We start from the raw sequence: 24,872 nt of genomic DNA on the forward strand, positions 1-24,872 counted from the left end.
CATACTGGACGGACTAGCAACAGGCATGCTGATTGCCTAGAAACTCTCTCCTCCAAGCTGCAATTCGAAAGAGTACAGAAAACGATTATTGTAAAAAGACGTACGGTATCATCAACTTGGCTCACTCAGATCGAAGACATTCCAGCGAACGATTCGCGAGCACCCATCATTCATGAATTGAGCAGCTCTATTTCAGAAGGCCAAGTCAGCCTCAAGGAATTGAAAAACTACTTCTTGCTTCATGGAGGGCTATACTATCGAAACCCTGATGGATCTCTATCACGATGTCTTGGGAGCGACGAAGCGGAAGAACAACTCAAACGCATACATGAGGAAGTCTGTGGGCAAATGTTAGTGGTAACACTTTACATAAAGCTTCAAAGAATGGGGTACTACTGGCCATCCATGGAGACTCAATCGAGAGATTTACAAGGATATTGTCCTGATTTCCAAACACCTCCTCATCACTTGGAGGTTTTGACGATCCACCACACTGGGGACTGGAGTGAGCCTTACATTAAATACCTTCGGGACAACGAACTACCACTGGAAAAGAAGCAAGCAGTCAAACTCATTCAGAAAGCTAAGAGATTTGTCCATATCTTATACCGCAAAAGCTTTGGTGGAAATTTACTAAGGTGCTTAGCCGAACATGAAATCCCTACAATCCTGAAGGAAGTACATGATGGAGAACATCAAGGAAAGAAGAAATTATTTCTTCAAATTCATGAGAAATATTATTGGTCAACCATGGAAGATGATGCAGCCGCACACGTTCAGAGGTGTCAACAATGCCAAACTCATGGTAATCTCATCCACACTCCTTGTCTCCCATTGAATTTTTTGAATAGTCTGTGGCCTTTCTACAGCTGGGGGCTAGATATTATTGGGAAGATCAATCCAGCATCTTCAAAACAACATGAATACATCATCACTGCGACAGAGTACTTCACCATAACCTAGGGCCGGTTTCATGACTCCATGGTCGGTCCCTCTCCTCGTCATAATTAATTAGGTTTTCTCACCTAAGGCTCAGAAGAGCATTTTTTGAATAAATGATTAAACCGGCATTTAATCATTCTTCCACCAACAAATCGTCAACTCTTCAGGAGTTATTCGTATGTGCTCACGTGAGCATATGAACACTACATGGTTGATTCACGGCCCATGTAGTCGCTCCCTCCTTCGTCCCATGGTTGAAATTCTGACGAACCATGAATTGATCATCAATTGATCAAATTAGGGTTTCTGAATCCAAGGATCATCATTCCAGATTCTAACCTTAATAATCTACAATGACGACCTCATGTTCATTAACTTTATTAATTATGCTCGGTTCAACGACCAGTATTCTAATTAATATTTTTGCACGCTGCCAATAATCCATCAGACGATCAAAACATGCTCAGACGACCAAATATTCAACAATTCATCACATGAGAAACACTTGCTCAGATGATAAATATTTTTTCAAACCAAGGAATATTGGTTCAAAAATTAATATTCAACGATCCAACGATCATCGAATGAGCAACACTTGCTCACTTCATCGTAAGAACTATACCTCTGTTTCATGACATGTTCAATTCACGAGTTTCAGAACATCATGTTCAACTCAACGACTACATGGACTCATCGTCCCATCAAACCACGAAGTCAACAATTGACTAACAAACTACGAGACGTCAATCGTATCATTTGGAAGGATATCACTTAGGATTTTGGTCTGGCGGTCTACGGCACGTGTGTTCAAACACACGATGGAATGTGAGCAAGTCGTGCAATCAGTTGAAGGAATTCACGAGGTAGTGTGTGAAAAATCGACCAAGTCTCCACACGTTGAGTAACTGATTTCAAACACGATCTCCACTTCCCCACTCCTTGATTCCATCAACTGTCACACTTCATGGAATCATGGTGTCTAAAATTCCAGCAAATAAATAAGTCTCTGAATCATTGAATGATCGGCATCAACAGTATCATCAATCTCACGTCTCATCGACAACACGAGATCATCAACTCATCAATTGAGCAACTACTCTCAATTGAGCAATTTCAATCACTCAGAGCTTATCGTATTCGGAATTCACACACCCACAATCTTTGATTACCATTGATTCCACACATTTCTCAGCTTCCCTCCTACAGATCAACCCATCCTCTCTTGTGACCGAATTTACTCTGGAACGGTCATTGTCTTGATTTAGGCCGGAGTACTACAGATTGATCTCTCGAATCTAAAGCACCCCTTTGCAACGATGCATCTGTGTAAGGTTTAACATTTCGCTCCGTTCGAGGAGTCTCCTCCGTACGGTCGTCTCCTCAATTCCTTAAAAAACCAGCAAATCGTTTTTCCCCATCTACAGCTGTAAGTCCCAAAACCATATGTCGCGATGTCCAGAAGTGGAAATTACATTTAGACTCTCTGCAACATTGAAAACAATAATTGCATTATTAATAGCCCGATCAATTTTGAAAGGAAATAATATGACTTAAAAGATAAAAGTTAAGCAAATAAAAAAAATGACAAAATAGAAGATAAAAATTATTCTTACAGATAAGAAATCACAACTCAAAGTTTCAAAATTATCTTACCTACTACAACGAGGCCAAGCAAAATGATCTTATATGGAATTATCTGCATTAAACCATAGCAAAGGTTAATCTACTAGTTTTACCCTTTGAACTTATTTCTTTTTCTGTTGGTTCTCTTTTGTTATTGCAATTAAAAACCGAATTAGGCCTCAATTTTACCATACTATAAGCAACAATTTGGAAAGTTTTATAATGAAATGGATCTCGTACAATACAACAAGTTATAAAATTGGAATCCGATAAATTTCTGAAGAGATTCAAAACGAAAAACAGTGCAAATATATATGTACTGAAGAAAACAAGGACTGAAAACCAAATACATATTGATACGTACTGAATGAAAACATAGTACATATTGATACGTACCAAGCGAAAACCTAGTACATATTGATGCATACAGAGTAAAAACACATTACATATTCATATGTACCTGACTACTGGCCTCCATATACATTGAACTTGACTACTGAAGTACTGGGCAGCGAATGAAAAGAAAATATGAGAACCATTATAAGAATACCAATTAATCGTTGAATTAAAAAACTGCTTTCACTTCCTGGAAAACACAAGTTACAAAAATATTTATAATAAATGCACTGTCTGATACAATTTCAACATTTACAAAACTTGGTTACAGTATGAATCAACATGAAAAGATGCAAGCCAAAAGAATTAACTCGTACCCGTGGACAATCTAATGTCCTGGAAAACTTGACGATGAGGCTTAAAATACAGGACAAGATGTAAGCCAAAAGAATCAGCACGACACAAAGAATCTGACTACTATGAATACCATGTAGATCACAAAAGAATGTCACCAATCTGATATGTACCATGAAAAAACAGGTGGATTTAGATCAAAAAATGTACCGAATTAGACGGTGCATCAAAAAATGGACGCATTTTCCTTTTCAATATATATCAAATATGTACTCAATTTACAAAAGAAGAATAATATTATATGAAACAGAGAACTTAACAGTTCAAAACAAATTTATTTTTCAGAATCAATACTTATTTTTTTTAAAGTTCCCCCCAATCACTATATCTGCTCTATCTAGGCCTACACGACCCGATTTTTTGGCCAAAACCGTCCACCGAGCCGACCTATGGCCGGTTTTCAAAATTGAAACTGTGACCGAACAGACCAACTTTCGGTTCGGTTTTAACCAGTCCGACTTAGCTCGATCAGTTAAGGTTTTTCCATCGGTTTTTACCGATTCAATACAAACTAATAATTTTACAGTAAGAATCATTCAGATTCTTTTCAAAAGAACAATAACAGTATGTTTTCACAAACAAAATTAGCTTCAATCATTCATAATAGTCATCAAGAACATTAGTTTAGGAGCAATTACTGTTAAAATCAACAGATTAAGCAAAAAAATCTAGGGTTTCGGATGTGAAAAAATAATAATTAGTAATTACATGAGTTCAGATTAGTGTTATAAACTTGCAATTGAGATAATAAAGAGAAGGGAAAACTAACTGCTTAAAAGATTAGCTTCTTGTAAACCAATTTTAGAAACATAATTTTTTTATGAACCCTAAAATTATAATAGTCTCCAAAAAAATCATACCATATAAAACATGATTAATCTTCAATCTTTCACCCGTTGAAAGGTGGTGGTGCTGGTAATGGTTGTTTAGCATGTGGTACTGATGGTGCTGAGGTGGTGCAACATATGTCAGTGATGGTGGTGCTTTAGATTTACAAGTGCCGTCGGTGATTTGGTGTAGGTTGAAAAGGGCAAGAAAGAAGAAGAAGTAACATCAAATAAAAAAAAAAAACGAAGGAGAAGAAAGGTGGTGGTGTTGAATAAGGTGATCGTGGTATTGGTGGCGGCTGTGTTTGCAGAGACTGAAGAAGGATGGGAAGAAGAAAGGGTCGAGTGAAGAGTGAAAATGAGAGTCTGTTGGAGTGAGTTATTATTTATTAGGGTTAGGTATATATATCTTGAGTGGACGGCTAGGATTAGGCAGGTTACATCTATGGTTAATAGTCTCAGTTTTCTTGGCTCGGCTCGGCTCGGCCGAACCTTTTTATTGCTACCATGCACCGAGCCAAAGATCCAATGGTTATGATTTCCAATATCGTTGCCGACCATTGGATGTTCGGTACGACTCGGTTCGTCTCCCGTTCAGGTAGTTTCTCGGCCCGACCGGTTTCCTGTGCAAGCTTAGCTCTATCATTTAGATAGTTATGTTATGGGTTTTTTTACAATACATGCGAATATGTACTGGTACACTGTTAACAAAAATGAACAAAATAATCCATGAGTATAGTCAGATCAGTACATGCAAATATGATTCTTCTTACAACTACATATTTGTTAGAAATTATTCTTAGATCTTCATCAACTAATCATCATTAATACCTTATCGACAAGGTACATATCGTACCTTTTGATCTATTCTCATAAATAACCAGTTTTCAAGTTGTTCAAGTTCATAAGATTAAAATCACAAATCAATTACTTCACTGCCACATCAATCCAATCTTAATATATATATATATATTTCAACATTACAAAGTTAATCAAAAACATAATATAATTTTTATATCGAAATCGGAAGATGGATTCAAAGATCTAGTTTTATCATCGATAGATAAAGCGAGGAATCAACAAGTAAAAAATCACCGGCTCTAATCGCTATCACTTAAACTCTAAAACGCTAAATTAAAGATGAAGAAAACAAAGATTCACCGTTATTGCTTCCTCTGGTTCTTGATCTGTAGAGAGTGTTAGAATTCCCTGGTTTTCGTCCATCAGTCGCTATCGCTATAGATTTTCTATGGATATCCAGTTGGTGAAGAACATAGATTTTGAAGGGTATTTTAGGCATTTAGAAAATGTGCTTTATAACTTCCACACGTGTTTTGGATCACCGAGTACAAATTTTGGTCCAAAAACAACGATTATAATTAGTTGAACGGGTGGACCACTCATTAAACGGATCCTCTAAATAGGATTAACCAGTAATTCTTAGTAATTAAAAGAAGTTTAAATCTAAGCCCCAAAATATTAAAAGACATCGATACCTTTATGTATATTGTTAAACCCCATAAATAAAATTTAAATTTAAGCCTAAAATTATTAAAAGTATATTAAAACGACACACCTTCACCACTACCGATAACCACCACCACCTTTGATAACCACCACCGGCTCCCACCAACCATTGCCTTTCACCAACGCCACCTCTGAAAACCACCGTTGCCACCAAAACCACCTCCGACCACCGCCACGTCCTAGAACCACCACCCATATCCTACAACCACCACCGCCGCCGGTCACCATCGCGGACCACCACTGACCACCGCCAACAAATAGATGTACGTGTACTCAAAAGTTACACATGCATATGGCATATGTATCCAGAAGTTACACATCCATATGGCTCGTATAATGCAAAGTTACACATGTACATGATGTGTGCTCAACATTTACACATGCGTATGGCATGTTATCTAGAACTTACACATGCATATGGCACGTGTAATGAAAATTTACACATGCATATGGATGTATACTCATTAGTTATACATCAAAACTTACACATACAAAAAAACATGTATTACTTTAATATTCATTTACAATAATTTGTCCGTGTGAATTATAGTAATCGGTTGTTATTGAACACAATAAACGAATTAAAATACTACATATGTAAAGAAATCCTCGAAAGAAGTCATTATATCATATAATAGAAATGTTCCCTTCCCTTCTTATCTTCCTAGATACTCCATATATATCTGCAACAAAAAATACATCCATAATATCATGTTGGATGAACAAAAAGAAAGAAACAAAGTTATAAAACAATTGCAATAAGAATTGCAAAGATTACAGAAAGGCACTTGATAACTTATCTTAGCATGTGTAATTCCTGATTACACATGCATCTTACTAGTGTAATTAGGACTTACACATGTATTTGACTAGTGTAATTAGAAGTTACACATACACATATAAAAGAAATCCAAGAAGAAAACTTGTATAAACCACAAAGTATTGTGACCCCAACATTGTATAACTTACAGTTCTATTCCAACAAAGTTGCTCTTTTCTGGATATTGTTCCCGTGCTTCATAGACACCTGCAAGACAAAATTACAAAACCAATGAGTCGTCAATGAATATATGAAGAATAGAAATGAAAAATCATATATTTGCAACTCAATCTATAGAAATTCATCACACATGCATTTGTTTATACACTAGTTACACTTGCATCTAACTTGTGTAATTAGGAGTTAGACTATGCATATATCATGTGTAATAAAGAGTTACACATCAATTACAGTGTCTACTTGCGTACAAAAACCTCAGTGTCAACTATATTTACAAATAAAAAACAAATATTCATACATCTTGTACATTGACTTCAGTGTAATAAAGTACGGTGTCTACTTTCGTGCAAAAAATTTGGTGTAAACTATATTTATAAATACAAATACAAAAAAAATATTGTCCTCTGCAGTGTGCTAGTCCATATTTGAATCATTCAACGACTATAAGTTATAAACTGATTTACATGGATGATATCAATATATACCCAGCCTATTGAGTACTCTGTAACATTTGGATATGGCGGAGTGTAAACAAGTGAAAATAGAGCAGAAGATACACAATAAATTTAAAACAAGGTTAAAGATGAAGTACACTCATATTTCAGTCGCTTTTCAACAAGAAGGTGTCTTAGTTGACGAAATATTACGCACCCGCAAGTTAAAAGATGTTGTAGTAATCCAAAAAATTACTTCTTTTCTCAAACAACTATAGATAAGTATTTTGTTTAATCATAAATTTAATGCACCTAAATATATATTTTTTAATATAATATTGATTATTACTATTTGAAGGTAAATTCTTTAAGGAGGAACTCAAAAAAATCTTTAATATTAAACTTGAGAGGTTATTACTATTTCTCACCGGCCTAAGTTGGGACCATAAATTTTTATTAATATGTAGAGGTTATTAATATATGGAGGTTCTACTGTAATGCAAATTCCAAATTTTTTTAAAGGTTGCTGAAGAAAATAATCTAAACAATAGTATTGTTACCTTTGTGAATGGGGTTAAGTTTCAAATAAGCCAGTTCAAGTTACTTCATGGGCTCAAGTGATGGAGAAGCAAATGGTTATATCTACTTCATGTGCTTCTAAAAGTACATCTGATGATACAAAGGTGAGTAAGCAAGTATCTATCAATAATAAGTACGATTTCAAGAAAAATCAGGGGAAAGGGGTACCAAAAACCCCTCGTCCAAATAATAAAGATTTTTCTTTTTTTGTGGAATTTCAGGGGCCTAAGAAAAATTATGGCTCTACGCAAATTATGGTCTTTAGTTAATCAGTGTTGTCCTTCTTTAATATCGGTAGCTGAGCCTAAAGTAAATTATAGTTCTTCTTTTTGCAATAGATTGAATTCACAAGGAATGCAGAGTATGTTGCTTCATAATTTGACTTCAAATAATAAATATAATGTTTGGTTGTTATAGTAATAAGAGTATTACCCATTGTTACGCGCTATTACAATATTTTTTTTACCTCGGGTACAGTAGAACCCCTATAATTTAATCCACGATAAATTAATCAATTTTGCAGGTCCCGTGTCGGAATCAACGTGCTAAATTAATAATTCGCTAAATTTATAAAATAATAAATGTTATTAGTTTTCTATAGGTCCCTTCGAATATATAAATTAATAACTCTCTAACTCATATAAATTTAGTTTTACATTTATGCTAATTTGGTATAGAATGATTCAGTTGTGACTTGGTTTTTCTTAAAATTGATTTTCACATTGAATTTCATCTGGGATTTTTCTTAACATTAAAAGAGTTTTTGGTGTTTTCATTTCCTGATGCAATAAAAACCTATTCGATATCTTTGCAGCTTTGATAGCTTAATTACGGGAAGGTGGCTCTGTAACTACACTTTCATCTTCGACTTCCACATCTTCACTTTCGTCTTTTCCCTTGACATTCTCAATTATTTTTTCGTCAATCAACAAATATGAAATAATATACTTTTGAGGGCAATTTAAAAGAAATTCAACATCCATTCCACTGTGATAATTCAATCCATTGATTAATTTTGCAATTTTCTAGTTCCTTTATTATCTAACGCTTGATACGGTGCCATCCATTGAACGAATCTTACAATGACGAAAACAATTGGCAACTAAATAAGGTGTATTGGTTCATTTTGTTGATTTTTCTTTTTAAAATTAAATAACATTTTGATAAACTAATTAATTTATAATTTAATAATTATTAATTTATGAGAGCATCTCCAACAGAAGGTGCAAAAACTCGTATGTGTATTTTTTATTTAGTCCTTTTATTTATGGGGTCTACACATAGAGTAAATGTATGACCTCATATCTAAAAAATCATCTCCAACAGTAGAGAATTTTAACCCTAGAATTAAAAGAAAATTAGTGAAAAAGATGACGTGGAGGTGCCAACGGAGGTGTAAATAACACTTTCTTGAACACCTTCATATTTAATAATTGGTCCCTCCTATCTTGTAGGACCCTACTATTGGAGATGGATTTATGCCAAACGGAGGTCTAAAATTCTATGTGTCACTAACAAATAAAAAATCCACCCTCTATTGGATATGCTCTGAGATTGTTTAATATCGCGATAAATTGATAAATTTGCCCGTACCCACGCTATTATTTTTTTTTACAGAGGTTATACCGTAGCTAACCTATATTTAATTACAGGGACACAGACCATTAATCTTCCCTTAATTGCCTCATTAAATGCAATTACTCATGAATCATTAAGTAACACCCACGTAATTTACAAAGGTGAAAAAGGAAAGACAAAACAAATCCCATTTATCCCCATTTTGCACAAGAAACGGCCCTTAAAATCCCCCACAACCCATATACAAGCAAGTAAATACTACCAAAACCAAGGGTAACCTGGTAACTCAATAATTATATAAAACAGAAATATTGAGAGAAAAGAATTAGACATACGAAAGGGGGGAAATTGAACTTCACCAGAAACCAAACAACACACAGAGGCTTTCGTTATCCACTCTCTCACGAAAATATCTTTCTCAAAAATTTCAAGAAAATTTTCAGGGTTTTATATCTTCTTCCTGTGAATTAGGGTTTCAAGAAATCTCAATCTCAAATTTGTTAGAAATCGATCATGGGTTCTGATTCAATGATGAACAAGGGTTCTGTTCCTGTTTACCCCAAGGAATTCGGCAAGAAAAAAAGGGTGGGTGAAACTAATTTTGGATCATGGGTTTTGATTCAATTCATCAAAGATTCTATCTTTTCTTGCAAGGAATTCATGGGTCTTGAGTTTTTGAATTATTTTTTTGAATTCAGGCAAACAGGTTGGCGAAATTGAAGCAAGAAAAACTTGATGCGAGGAGAGAACAATGGCTATCTAAAGGTATGTGCATGGGTGAATTATTGTTTTTATGAATTAATTTTAGTGTTTTCTTCGATGGGTTTTGTAATTTGTCAAGAAAGATCGTTTCTTTATGCTTTATTATTGAAACAATATTATTGGATGGTTCAGCCAAAAACAAGGAATTTAAGGAGGAATTGAGTGGGGGGAACGATTCAGTTCTTCCAGTATCTTTACCACCTTCAAAAATTGAGAGGGATTCGAGGAATTTGGAGATGAAATCAACAAGGGGTGAAAATGTTGTGGAATTCATAATGAATTGCGGTGGTAGGGTTGATAGTGTTTTGGGTGGGAATGATACTAGAAAAGAACGTCCAGGGAGTAGCAGTGGAAGTTGCAGTAGTAGTAGTGGATGTTTTTCTGGAACCATCAGCGAAGAAGAGGAAGAGGAAAGAGTACAAGATGATGATGATGGATGTTTGGATGACTGGGAGACAATGGCTGATGCCTTAATTGCAGATGATAAGGAGAAAGCCCGGAAGTCTAATCCTTTGGCTGCTAAAGGAATCTCTGCTGAATTGGCCAAACCTGAATGTAAGAGGACTGTATTGAATCCTGAGGCAAAACCTCGTGCATGGAGGCCTGATGATGCTTATCGTCCACAGAGTTTACCTAATCTCGCGAAACAACTTAGTTTACCAACTAATTCTGATAGGCACTGTCGTCGTGGAGGTGTTAATTGGGCTTGCCACGTTATAACATCACCGCCTTCATCTTGTCCTATCTGCTACGAAGACTTGGATCTGACAGACTCGAGTTTTCTCCCTTGTTCTTGTGGATTTCATCTTTGCCTCTTCTGTCATAAGAGGATTCTTGAAGCTGATGCGCGTTGTCCAGGTTGCAGAAAACAGTATGCTGATCCCTTAAACAAGGATACAGGTGTTGGTGGGCGAGCTGCTCCTTCTATCCGGTTTGCTCGTTCGTGTAGCATGAATACAAGGTCTTAGGAATAGAACAAAGTCCGTTTTTTTGTTGTGGAATGTGTTTGTTGTTTTTCTCGTGTCTTCTGTGTCGTCTTCACAGTTAGAAATTTCATTGAGGAAGATGTGAATATAGGGATATGGATTTGATGAGGCACTGGGGGAACTGAACTTGGTATGTTACCGAGTTATATGCTTCCTCGTATGATGTTTGCGCTGATGTAGATGACATGCGGGCATGTGAATAGATATGGTGGTATAGACAATGAATACATCAAAATCCAGTACAATATTTTTTCAAATCGATAAGTGTAGTTATATGCTCAAATAATTAGTGTCATTGTGCATTTACTATCTGCTTTATGCTTGTAGCATTGGAATTTTTATGTCCATTATGCAGAACAATAAACTGGAACATTTGTAATATTTGCAGCTCTTGGTGATCCATTTCATCAGAATGTTATCTTGTATGAAACAATAAACTTTAAGCTGAACAATCGTAATGAAATGATTGCACTTCACAAGTTTCTCTGGCACGATATGGTACATACACTTTCCATTTCTGTTTAATTTATGCTTTTCCTGTGGATAACCTAACCTGGATGAGAATTTGGTAGATTTTGTTGAAAGTGCCATATGAACATCGACAAATTTTCTTGTGGTTAATGTAGTATTGAATAGCCTAAGCTATAGAAACAACTACGTGCCCTTCATAAGCAGCAATGTAAGTGGAAATAAGGCATCTGATTTTCTTTCTAACACAAGTTAGCTTACAATTGTAGGCAACTTGTCAGTTGTACATGTATTTTTTTTCACTGTTTCTTTGGAGTTTATGATGGTCGCGATAGGAGGACCAGAACACGCTGTGGTTCGTGAAATGCTGAGTACTGGCATATTTACTGAAGTGTTTGAAATAGATAGTGCAGGGAGATCGTATCCATGATGCTGATCCCCGGGAAGTGTGATCGAGCTATTAAATCTTGTAAGTAGTCTTGTGTCTGTACTGTACTATGATTATACTCATATAAGGCAACCACCGCTGAGAGAGAGTTAATGTAGCTATTTAACATATGGAATCAGCTATTCTTTTAGTTACTTGGAAATGTGAACACATTATGCTGGAGTCACCGATGTGCGCCTTTGGTATATGTTTCAATTGGAGGAATTAGCCGTTTCTGTATGTAATATTTTTCCTCTTTATTCAGTCAAGCTGGTTTCAGTGTGATGCTTGAGGTATGGTCTGGTGAGATAGGTTGATCATAGATTTTTTTTTCAAATTTCAGAAATTACTAATCCTCCTGCACATTGTCACTGATTATCGACTGCCTTACCCTGTTTATATTATTCTTAGATATATATTGTAGGAATATGACTGGGGTTGGAACATGAGGCAGAACTCGTGAAAATTAAGCTTCTGGTAGATTGGAGGGAAGTATAGTAGTAGGTGAGACATTTGTCTCTGCATCCAGGAGAAGTATTTTTCGCATTGTCTTATCTCTTGTACCGAGTCACTGGCAGCTCCAACACACACCCTAAGAGTAGCTTTTACTATAATGACACTGTTACATAGAGGCGAAATATAGGTGGCAAAAAGGAACTATGAATACGCTTTGATAATATCTTGCTTTGGTCATGTGGAGATTCTGGCATCTCTGCCAGGGTTACCTATTTCTTTTTGCCGGTGGTACCCGTACTTTTTCTATCTATATGCTGTATAAATTTATTATAATATCAATCACGGTGATGGTCAACTGCAAGTTCCTCTGTAGGACATTGCAGTCACGGTTATGCATGCTTAGTTTATCAGAGAAAATCAAGAAAAAGAGATCTGAAAAATAAATAAATTTCATTGAATCATTCAAAAAGAAAGAAATTACAGATTGACTTAGGAATCTAGGATTTCTCTGTGCTTCTTGATTTTGTAAGTAGTCTCATGTCTATACCATATATATCACCGCCGGGGCTGAGAGAGAGTTACTGTACAATTTAACATATTGAAATCAGCTATTGATTCATCTAGTACTTGTAAGTGTGAAACACATTATGCTGGAGTTACTGTTGTGAGCTTTGATTTTTTTTGTCTTAGTTGGAGGAATTAGCAGTTCCTGTGTGTAATTTTGTTCTTCTTTATTGAGTCAAGCTGGTTTCAATGTGGAGATTCTGGCATCTCTGCCAGGATTTCCTAATTGCCTTACCTTTGTTCTTCGTGACTCATCAGTTTGTCACCTGTATCCCATGCTTAGTTTGCCAAATAAAATCAAGAAAAGAGCATCTGAAAAACTCGATGAGTTAAAACATTCAAAAACATTAAAACATTCAAAAAGAAATTACAGATTGAGTTGGGGGATCTTAAATTTCTCTGTTTAAGAACAAAGAGGTTAGACTGTGAATTCCAAAATATTCTGATCTTGTCCGAGCTTCTAAAATCATGGGTCTATCAAAATTAGGGTACCATCCTCCTTGAAATATGTAGGAATTGTTACTCCTCCATTTCCTAAAAACTAGTTTATGGATCCTTGCAGTATCAAAATCTAAAATGTTCACATAATCGCCATCAAATTTTTAGCCATCTTCTATCTCGATTTATATGGGCTGATGCCAGTCCTACCAGGGGCTGATACCAGTTAACCGATCCAACGGTCAGGATCAGGTAGGATCTTTTTGTTCTGTATGAAATGGTATCAGTCCCTAGCAGGACTGGTATCAGCTCATATAAATCATGTCTCCTATAATTCCGGTTTAATCCCATCGGGGCACCGCGATTCTTCCTCGTCATCCTTTCACTGTGGGGTATGACAAAGAGGGCTGGATCGTGTGCCTTTTCTGGAAGCCATGGCAATAACTCTCAAATAGGACGTGCCTGCAAACTCGTGGCCCATATGGGTGCCTACTTCAATTATAATTTTGATTAGTAACTTTTTCACCGGCAGTGTCAAAAAAATCCTATCATTGTCAAGATTAGCCTCAATATTTAATGATTTTGTTTATTTACTTGTGTCGCGTATTTTGGTATAGCTACATACATTAAGTCGAAAAATAACTTTTTAAGTTGTGTCCAACTTCCCTCTTTGGTACTAAATGGGTTTTATTTGAAATGATAAAGTGTTAAATTTGTAGCACAATGCTAGACAAACATATCAGAGACAATTTGTATTTTCACCCTCAAAGTTAGAAAACAAAAGAAGTGTAACTTAAGTGGTGAGGATTTACAACTTCCTGAGCCAAACTTCGTATTCAGCAACTGATAAAATATCTAGATAAAGAAGAAGGCAATGTGATCACAACTGTTATCAAGATGATTAATCACAAAACACCTCGGACAATTATTTTTTGGATGCAACTCCCAACGGTATCTACGTCCTTCTCCGAAATAGTTTTCCACCAACTTTCCTTGCGAAGAGGTTTCTGAAGATCAATTTCAACTTTTGCTTTCACCTTATTTCCTGCACGAGGTCTGCAGTTATTTGGATTTGTTGCGATCTTCCTACCTACAAAACCTATGGCTTCATCAATGACAGGGGACTATTAACATTATATTATTTCTTGTCGCAGGGGGGAGATTATATATTTCTCCTTAGCAATCATAATAATTATAAGATCTTCGTCACATATGAAAATCGAATTCACATAATCTTATGAAAAGGATAGGATACCAAGCACACCGCCAACTTTTATGTTCGACAACCTTTATGGGCAGAACCTAATACAATTACAAGTTGATAAAATTAAAGATCATTGAACAATACGTATATAGAGTTTATATTTCTTTTTCTTCCACAATTAGAAAGTCATGATAATAAAGTCTGTGAGCCTAATTGTATAAAGAGTACTTGGACGATCTCACAAATCAATATTCAAGTTCAATCTAGTCGTATCCAAATAAAGAGATCCCGAATTCTTCCAGATATGAAGCTTGTTATCTATCTTTCAAGATACAAATTATACAAGAACGAGTCTCGCAATTGATCACAATTAGTATGGAATGTTATACTAAGATTGATTACGTACTACTTCTGCTACTCTTGTTATAAAGATAAAAAAATATATGCGGAAAAGAAAAAACACAAGACACTAGAAGTTTTGTTAACGAGAAAAATTGCACCTGCAAAAAAACCTCGGGACCCTATGCAGATTTGAACACCAAACTATATTAAGCCACTATAGACGCTAGCCTACTATCAGACTTCGGCCTGAAATTTAGTTGAGACCGAATTCACCCTCCAAACAATTCAGATGCAGTCGTGCCCATTACGTCTTTTGAACCTCTCAAGGCTTTACGCAATTGATTTCCTTAGTTGGCGTCCTTTACAGCCTAAAAGTTGGTTTAACCTCAGAGAAGACTTTTAATACCAAACCTATTTGATTTCCCTTTAGATCGAATATATCAAGGCTTGGAATTATGTTTTCAATAGACAAAGCTTGCAAACCTCACGAATCCGGAACACTTACACTCAGTAGCTGAGAAGCCTGGATTATTAACCACCTGTCAGTAACAATCTTAAGCCGATCAATAACAAAGAAGATTTTTAAATATCTATCTTGAGGAATCACGACATGAAAAGATTTTTGCGATTTCTATCTATCTTTTTCCTGGAGGAGTTTTACGAAAACCTCGGCAACAGAAATAACAAGATCAGGATATATGAAATATCAAGGTAAAGATAGTCGGATTTGGCTTCATGAATCCCTAAGTGAAGTCTTTAAGTCGGAAACCTTATTATGTTTTGTAGAGGAAACCTAGGTTAATAGAGGACTACTCTAGAATACAACTAGGACACATAAATGTCAGGGATTGAAATTCCTAGTTATTTGAGTCTCTCTGTTTACAGACTTTCAAGACTAAGGGTTGCTTAGAGCTCATGCTAAGATAACTTGATATTCAAGCAAACACTTTCTCAGTTTAGATGAAACTCTTATTAGGAGTTCATGTAAGCATGTGAGAAGTTTGTCTTGAAATTACATAAAAGAATATACACTATGTTCCAAAGTACCGGAACCATACATAATGACAGTTCATGGCAAGTATGCCTTATGAACGTATAAGCAAAATGGTGTTCATTTAATACTTAAGACTTAAATCATGATTCACAAACACATAATGATTTAGTGATCTAAGATGTCTTAGAGGTGTTTACAGGAGTTGTAGCAATGCGACACATATTTGTGAAAATATTTTATGTGCATCTGCTTAATTCATACTGGGTAGGTATGTGTAGGGGTACACATACCTATGAACCAGATCGTGAATTCAGGGAGCTAAGGTACGCGTACCGGGTATGCATACCCTTAATTTATTCACGAATTCAATCCCTGGGGGTACGCGTAATGGTATGCATACCTCCCCCCTTTGCGAACTTCGGGACCTTAGGGTACGCGTATTGGGTATGCGTACCTGCCTATACTCCGGAACTCAGATGTCTATGGTAAGCGTAATGGGTGTGCCTTCCTACCATCTGTCCAGATTTCAGTAGTTCTGAAAAACTCTGTTTCAAATTTTGAAACACTCCCAATCGCCATAGATTTAAAATATACTTGCTTGGGTAATTTCCAAAAATCCATTCGAAACAAAAGTAGTTTCTGAACAATAAATTGTTCTTAACTAAGATTGCTAAGGATCTATGAATATCCATTGCTCGAGTCATATTTCGAGATGTTTAATAAGGCAAGCTTGACTCAAAACTTCTTCTTTGCAATATTATATCTGTTAGAAGTCACACGACATTGTCTCATCTAGATAAAATGGTAATGCCACGGGTAACTAGAATGGTTCTGTCTTCACATGCCTCTTTTTCTATGAAGTTCTCCGAATTTATTCGTTTGATCCAGTCTTCAATCTTCGACGGTTCAGTGATATCTGATACTCAACTACCATACTTTAATCCTAGTCCGAGACTTGACTTTAGTAGACTAGAAATCAAGATATAGTTTTGTGATACTAACATTGAAAACAAGCTTGAGATAGAAAAACTTACGAGTTTGACCGAGCACTGTTTAACAGTTTAGGTAGTAAACAAGGTAGTGATCATTATATGGTGAACGTCTTCTCAAACATCGATAAGCATTCGGTGAAGTCTTCTCAAAGGATCGAAAAACACAACAATGAAACTTTCTCATTGGAAAAAAGAGTAAAATATTTTAGTGCATGGACCAAGAAAGATGTTAGAGCACTGCTCGGTCGAACTCGCAGGCGTTGTTATCTCAAGCTTGTTTGTCAAGTTTAGTTGATCAAAATTATATACTTTATTTCTACTCTACTTGTAGCTACGTCTCGGATTATGATAGAAGTATGTAGTTGAGCTTTAGACTTCACGGCGTTCACCAATTGAAGAAGAACATCTACTTAAGAGCTTGGAGGAACTTCATCAACAAAAGGTATGTGGAGATTATCACTCAGAAGTATATTTTATTCTATCTTCTACTGAGACTATGTCGTACAACTATATAGATTTTTACATTATACACATTTGATATTTCGAGCTGAGTTTATCTCATATATATATTTATCGAAATACGTGTTCGAAGCTTTTAGCTTTAGCTTAAAATTCATCATCTACTTGACGAGTTTAGTGTAGATAATTTATTTGTTGGAAACTAAATATTAAGTCAAGATGATCATGTAAAAATTACCTTGAACATCTTACATGATTTGTGTGAGACAATCATTTGATGTTAACTTGGGAAGTTTCGTATCGATCGATTAATCACTTGAAATTACTTGAAGCTAGTGGTATGTGTAATATTACCATTGTTGTCTTCTAACGATGTTTAAATGATTAAATAAGAGTTTAGAACTTCTACCATGTCTGGATATAATACAGGTTGTATACTTTGTATGTGAACTGTGAAAGTCTAGTTCAGGTCTAGAATTATTGTTTGCGAACTGGTTTACCCGTGAAAGGTCCGGAGCTGTTGTTCGCGTACCCTGTTGGCGAACGACTAGACAAGGAAAATTCCGGAGCCGATGTTCGCGTACTCTGTTTGCGAACGACTTAACAAAGCTAAGTCCGGAACTGTGGTTCGCGTACTTAGTTTGCGAACATAGTGGTTAGGTTCTGAAACCGGTAAGTATGAATTTCATACTCATGAACTCAGGTTCGTTTGCGAACTCACTTTGCGAACAAAAGTCCCTTGAACTTTAATGAAATAAGGTATGCGAACTTGTTTTGCAAACCGTGGCATTATGTTCATATATTGGTTTTTTGTATAAGTACTTTGTACAATTACAAACCAAACCGATTTTGTTTCAAATGGTTCAGATATATTTCTATAAGATGATAAACATTTGAACAACTCTTTTAAAGCACATTTAGATTCATTTGATTATCTATCATGATTGATTGGTCATCATATTTGATCTAGAAGTGTTAGATGAAGATGACTAAACTATAAGTGTTCATATGGCTAACTTCGGTTAATTATTATTGAGCCAACGGTTATACGCGTCTGGGTACGGTTCATGCATATCTAAATATAGGTATATCTCATTTGTGTGTATCAAGCTAATACCATCTAACATTGGAGATTGATTGCTTAATTTCTAAGCATACTTAGCTTGAATCTTAAATCAGGAGTTCATCTAACAGTGAATATCAATTGCTTTGTTACCAAGATATCTTAGCTTTGATTGTAAGCAATCCTGATTTCAAAGACTATATAAGGGAGAACTTTATCATCTGGGAAACCTAATCCCGACATTTTCGTGTGTCCTAGTTGAAAAACTAGAGTCGATTCTCCATTAACCTAAGTTTTCCAAAACCGTTATTAGGTTAATGACTTGAAGACTTCATTTGGGATTCGTGAAGCCAAATCCAACTATTTTATTTGTAGTTGTGTATTCTGATCTTACTTTTTTTTTTTTTATCGTTTTGAGTTTTATCTTTCTTTAAGATTTGTTCGAGATTTATCTCTGATATGTAAGATATAAAAAGTAATAACAACAGTTCTTCGTCTCAGACTCTTGTGATTCCACAATAATTTTTTATTATAATAAGTTGGGTTACTATGAGGTGACTAATATTTCTAGGCTACTCTTCGGGAGTATAAGACCGGATTATTAGTTGAGTTTCCTTTTCACCTTGATTTATCTTAAGACGGAAACAAAACCAGAATAAACTTATCTGCGGGAGACAGATCTGTTTATAAGTATTCGACTTTGGGTGGTAAAAACTCTTAGGAGTGGGTAAGATCATCTAAGGGAATCAAGTGCGCAGAGTCTCGCTGGGATTCAAGAGGCGTAAGGAACGCGATTGTACCTTAATCGGTGTGAGACTTGGTTAGGGCTCAATAGTCTTAAGTTAACTTGTAGTAGGCTAGAGTCTGTAGCGGCTTCATACAGTGTGGTGTTCAAGTCTGGACTAGGTCCTGGGGTTTTTCTGCATTTGCGGTTTCCTCGTTAAAATTTTTTCTGGTGTCTGTGTTAATTTTTTTTTTGCACTATATTTTGTTATATGATTAAAATATCACATGTTGTGCGTAGTTCAATCACAGTTGATAAATCCGACCTTGTTTGTTTGATAAAACTTGATTGACTCCTGGGCATTGGTCTTTGGTAACGTCCGAGTTATTCTCATATCAATCAGTCTCACAGATTTCTATCTAGTTGATTTACTGATTGTATTGAAAAAGAAATATAACTCTTTGATATCCTTTTCAATTGAGTCTCACTTTTAAGTTGGTGCTCTCGGAATTATATTGGAGTTAGTTCATACAGATTGTCGAACTAAATATTGGGTGTGGTTTTTATACCCCACGTTTTCAATTGGTATCAGAGCAGGCAAACACGCTAAGACCTCATAAGTCCGAGTTTGTCGCAATCTGACTCTATGGACAGAAGTGTTATCTGTATAAATGTACCGCTAGTCTTCGATGGCTCGAATTACTTATGGTGGAAAATTGCTATGCGTGCCTTTCTTCAAGCACGTGATTTTAAATCATGGGTTCGTGTATTAAATGGATATGATCCTCCAATGGTTATAGTTGACGGTGCAACTATCGAAAAGGATGTTGGTGATTATAGAGACGTCGAGATTAGTGTTGTAAAGCAAAATTCTGACGGATTAAATGCTATCATCCATGCCATTAACCCAGATCTTCAACACCATGTGACTACGTGCACTAAGTATAAAGATGCTTGAGATATCTTACCAACCGTATTTGAAGGGAATACCTCCGAGAAAGAATCCAGGCTTCAAAACCTAAATTATGTTTGGGAAAACCTTCATATGGCTGATGAAGATTCATTTGATGAGTTTAATCACAAAGTGTCTGAAATTGTTAATGTATCTTTTGCATTGAGTAAGACTATTCCTGAAAAGGATATTGTGATGAAAATTCTCAGATCTCTACCAGATAAATACGATTCTAAGAAAATATGCCATCGTTGAGGGAAATAACTTTGAAATACTTTCCAGGAATACTATTGTTGGAAAGTTAAATATCTTTGATAACGAACATCTATCAAAGGTTGGAAAGGATATTGCGTTCAAATCACAATAGAACAATAATCTACTTGATAAAAGTAAAAAATTTGGCAACTCTGTGAATGATCCTATTAAGACTGAATCATCAGATGAAGATCTTCACAACTCAGTTTCTATGATCACAAGAGAGTTTAGAGATCTTCTTTTTAAGAGAAGCAAACGCTTCATTAGAGACAAACCTAAATCATCAGTCAAGCCTCATGATCGTGTTCCTCCTAAAAATAGGGATACTGTCGATACTGATGATGAGGATATGCCACAACTCTTCAAGTGTAAAGGTTTTGGTCATTTTGCTAATGAGTGTCTAAAATACATTGGCAACAAAGGTCTTAATGCAACTCTTGATAAAACATCTAATCACTATGATTCTACAGAAGATGAGATATCAAGTGTAGCTCTCTTTGGTGAAAATATCAATTTCGAACTCATATCAATTTTGACAATTTTCCTGATGATTCTTCATCAACAGCTTTGGAGGATGTAATGGATTTTTTACTTACCAATGAAAATTCTATTTCTTGTGTTTCAGGTACTCAACTTTGGTTAGTGGCATGTACAACCATGTTGTCTGAACCATCCTCCATATTTACATGTCTTACTGACTTTTAAGGGTCGTGAACTCTCTAAATGTTTCAAGCACAAACATAAAGTAAGGTATGTCAACAAACTACAATGGAGAGCCAGTCGATTAGCTAACAAGCTCAAACTTGTCCTGGGATCAAATCCATCTGAGGTATGTAAATTTAACTCCTCTCCCAAGAAGTTGATTTCTAAAGAAAAGGCTAGATCAATACAAAAAAGAACTAGGTCTAAACAACCTATAAAGAGGGATATTGATAATTCCTTGCAGGAACCTTGTAGTGAACAAATTATTGTTCACCCCAACATAGTCTAACTGTGTTGAAAGTGTATCTTATCTCATGTGCCCGTATTTCGAAAAGAGACAAGAGTTTTCCACAATCGGGATCTAGGGTCGGAAACTATTCTAGTTTGTATCTTGAATATTATTACTTGAATTTCTATTTGTTTTTTTTTTCCTTCATATTTTCAAGTAATGGTATTGAAAAGATTTCATGCTAGTTTAAAAATAAATAAAAAAGGGGGTTAAAATCGACATTTCTACTCTTCTTAGGGTTGTATGTATTGATCGTACGTGAACCCTACTTACTCTGTATATAGGTTCCGAACAGCCTGTTTCCTTCTGTAAAACTCTTTTCATCAAAAAGGTTGCTTGTGGAGCTGTTTTATTTCTGTTTCTTTTCACAAACCCATATTTCATATTTATGGGGACTCCAAGCAACATCTCTGTCTGATGGAAAAGATGTTAATATGATTGTTAAGCCGTTAGTCATGAAGGGAAAAGAGAAATCCCATTCCTCTACAACTTTGAAGAGAAAAAGGAAGAATATGAAGAAACCAAGAGCTAACAACTCAAATCTTCAAAGGTTTTCTGTTGTTCCTGAAGAGTTAAAACAAACAAGGATGGAGATTCAGCAAATAAAGGCTATTATACTAAAATCTCTTGAATTCAGAAGGCTTTGCTTCGACAACAATCAAGAAGGTTTGTTGGAATTGACTCATTTCTTCATGAACCTTATGTTCCAATGTTTATTGACGACAATGAGTTCGGGGATGATAAAGAGTTTTTGAAGAATCTTAATGTCTAGGAAACTTCTTATGAGATTTTATTCTTATGTTTAAGAAGGATAACTAGTGTTTGGTACAGAAAATATTTTGATTACACATAGCTACTTCCTCTTTGTATCGATATTTCCATGGAAGGCTATGATTAGTACAGTTTGGGATGATTTCATCAATCTAGTGGAATTTAGTAGTAACATTAATCAAGAAGATTCTTCATTTAAGAAGTGGCTGGTAAAGAAATTATTCAAGTGGAACCACAAACTGCAACGAAGAAAATAACATGTAAGGAATATGCAGAAAAGGATCCACAAACCAATAAAACAACATGTAAGGAAGCGACCAAAGTGTATTGATTTCATTATGTTATTTTTTAAAAAACAAACAGGGTAATATATTAGAACTAAAAGTTGCACATCATAATATTTGACACTTTAACAAGACCTTTCATCACTTTACATTTCATAAGATAGTGATGATTGTTATTTTCTACAAAGAAACCTTTCTTGACTAGACTCTATTTTCATAATTTATCTGCTTCATCTTCTAGAAATCGACTTACATAAGTAATCTTTGTTATCTTATTATACTGATATATGAAAACGCGAATGTCTAAAATTAGTTAGACCGGTTGTTATGTTTTTAAGTCGAAGAGCCATATTTTTTTGCAGGAAACATTTCAGATGATGTTGTTATTATACTTGCGTAGTTATAATTTTCGCTACAAATATTTTACCCAAAATAGTTACCAAGTCCATGAGTATATAATAAAACAAACCCAAAAAGTTATAACATACCATGTTCAAACACTTTACCTGGCAAAAGAAGAAGGCATGATCTAAAGCTCAAATAACTACACTAAAACAGGTATAAATGGGATGCTAGTAGAGGGAATCCAATCACTCTCATTAAGAAAATTTTGGACCGTATATTGAAACACATCATTTCAGCACTCACTACACCTTGAGTCCCCAGTCCACCCCCACAAATCCATTCATCTTGTGATGCTTGAGTCGGGTCCTCTATTTCCATACTCAATATATGTCAGTGTCTATAGAGTTTAATTGTCTGCTTCACTCCATGGAGACCATCCTTCGAAAGAAAAGAAATCACCTACAAATGACTGCATCACCACGGTTGTCGAGTAGGACTTCCATGGACAACCAAAGTAATAAGATAAGACTTCAAGTTCTTGGGCGTCTAATATGCCACAATTATGCAACATGAAAATAAATTGCGCTATGTTATTTTTTTGTACTTTTCGATTTTGTTTTACATACATATAAACCAGACAAGGATAGAAAATTAACAACTTAAAAAATAATTCAAAAACTTTTAGTATGTTTATAATAGTACAAAATAAATCGTAATTCCAAACAAGAAACTCAACAAATGCAAACCTAGAAAAATAAAGCATTATTCAGATACAATTTACAAGATATATATAGTATTTTACATATTGAAATGCAAAAAATATCACATGAAGCACATATATTTTATATTATTACGAGCATAAAAGTACCATAAAGTTCACAAATGAGTAACATGAAAGTTTATATTACCCATACAAGTTGTTTATTACTGATGATACGAAAAACCTAAAACAATTAATTGTAATACCATGAACTTTGTCGGATTTAATTCAACCCATTAGAGCACTTATAGGGACTTCTCTATCTTCGAAAATTGTATTGAAAAGTTTTCTCAAGTTATTGTGACTCTATCTCTATCTTCGATTTTAATATCTTTTGTCTCATCTACATCATTTAGACAATATATTAATGTTTGGATAACTAATTAGTATATAAACTACTACTAATTAATGCTCTTAATTATTGTTGTCTCAGAAGACACTTTATACTCCATTCATCATAAAGATTCTCCATGAAGCATACCAGACTCATAACTGATAATCATGTTAGACTCATTAATATGTTAAGACTAATAGTATAATTAGGTCAATGGTTGACAAAATAAATACACGTCTCCAAAGCAGATCACCGTTCTTGAAACATCAATCATGTCACAGCCTGGAACACGTGCGATGTAGCAATTGAGTAAGTCGTGCTGGCAGTTAAAGGAGTAAATGGGTAGTATTTTGAAAACCACAAAGTTTCCCAACGAACGGAACTGGTTTAACCACGATTTCCTATTTCCTTACTCTTCCACTCCTATACATAAATGTCACCATTTACAAGAGGTTAATGTGTTAACTACCAGTGTTACAAATAGGTTCTTCAACCTATCGACAAAAGGGCATCAGATATGTGCATATCCCAGAAACATCATACAGAAACTTTATTTTGGTCTAACAAAGAGAAATCATCTTCAAAGTAGTTCAAACATATCTGTAACAATTTTCCATTGATCTCAACACCTTCTCAGCTTCCCTCCCACAGATCGAATGTTTTCCTCCATTGTGAACGAATCGAATCTGGAACATCCATTTCTTAGCTAGTATAGACTAGAGTCGTACATATTGGTCTCTCTAAATAAAATAATTACCATGCAATGCATTTGTTTAAGGGTTTAGACAGTTTTGTCTATCTAGCATCTTCCTACCCAACATTTTACTTTCTACCCAGTAAAACGTTTTTGCCGACAAACAATTAGCCGCTAGTATGGATCTTGAGATGGAATAACTAGATGTCAAGAAAACATTTCTTCAGTGAGTTGAAGGAAAAGTATACATGGCACAACGTGATGGAAGGAAAGGAACATACGATGTGCAAGCTAAAGAAAAGTATATATGGTTTGAAGAAATCTATTAGAAAATGGTACAAGAATTC

The 24,872-nt window shown here is 35.2% G+C and overlaps 1 protein-coding gene and 1 long non-coding RNA gene across 4 annotated transcripts; one reads left to right on the forward strand and one right to left on the reverse strand.

The window, feature by feature from the left end:
• Positions 1-2,057: 2,057 nt before the first annotated feature.
• Positions 2,058-4,505, reverse strand: LOC113331515. Of its 3 annotated transcripts, XR_003350999.1 has the most exons (5): positions 4,176-4,505; positions 3,279-3,417; positions 3,026-3,151; positions 2,596-2,638; positions 2,058-2,425 (listed from the first exon to the last, which is right to left on the reverse strand). It is a non-coding gene; the product is annotated as an uncharacterized LOC113331515 (long non-coding RNA). The 3 variants fall into 3 exon arrangements; XR_003350996.1 differs by lacking the exon at positions 3,279-3,417 and having other exon boundaries at positions 3,026-3,069; XR_003350997.1 differs by lacking the exon at positions 4,176-4,505 and having other exon boundaries at positions 3,279-4,167.
• Positions 4,506-9,582: 5,077 nt separating this feature from the next.
• LOC113331509 lies at positions 9,583-11,499 on the forward strand. Its single transcript, XM_026578222.1, has 3 exons — positions 9,583-9,845; positions 9,959-10,025; positions 10,155-11,499. Exons 1-3 carry the CDS (start codon positions 9,774-9,776, stop codon positions 10,988-10,990), a joined length of 975 nt encoding a protein of 324 aa, XP_026434007.1. The 5' UTR covers positions 9,583-9,773; the 3' UTR covers positions 10,991-11,499.
• The last annotated feature ends 13,373 nt before the right edge of the window (positions 11,500-24,872 follow it).

This window comes from Papaver somniferum, unplaced genomic scaffold, assembly GCF_003573695.1.
Source record: "Papaver somniferum cultivar HN1 unplaced genomic scaffold, ASM357369v1 unplaced-scaffold_125, whole genome shotgun sequence".
NCBI lineage: Eukaryota > Viridiplantae > Streptophyta > Magnoliopsida > Ranunculales > Papaveraceae > Papaver > Papaver somniferum.

Coding starts and splice junctions, on each gene's coding strand:
- LOC113331509 (XM_026578222.1), top strand. CDS start 9,774: ATGGGTTCTGATTCAATGATGAACAAGGGTTCTGTTCCTGTTTACCCC. Junction 9,846..9,958: donor AATTCGGCAAGAAAAAAAGG/GTGGGTGAAACT, acceptor TTTTGAATTCAG/GCAAACAGGTTGGCGAAATT. Junction 10,026..10,154: donor AGAACAATGGCTATCTAAAG/GTATGTGCATGG, acceptor TGGATGGTTCAG/CCAAAAACAAGGAATTTAAG.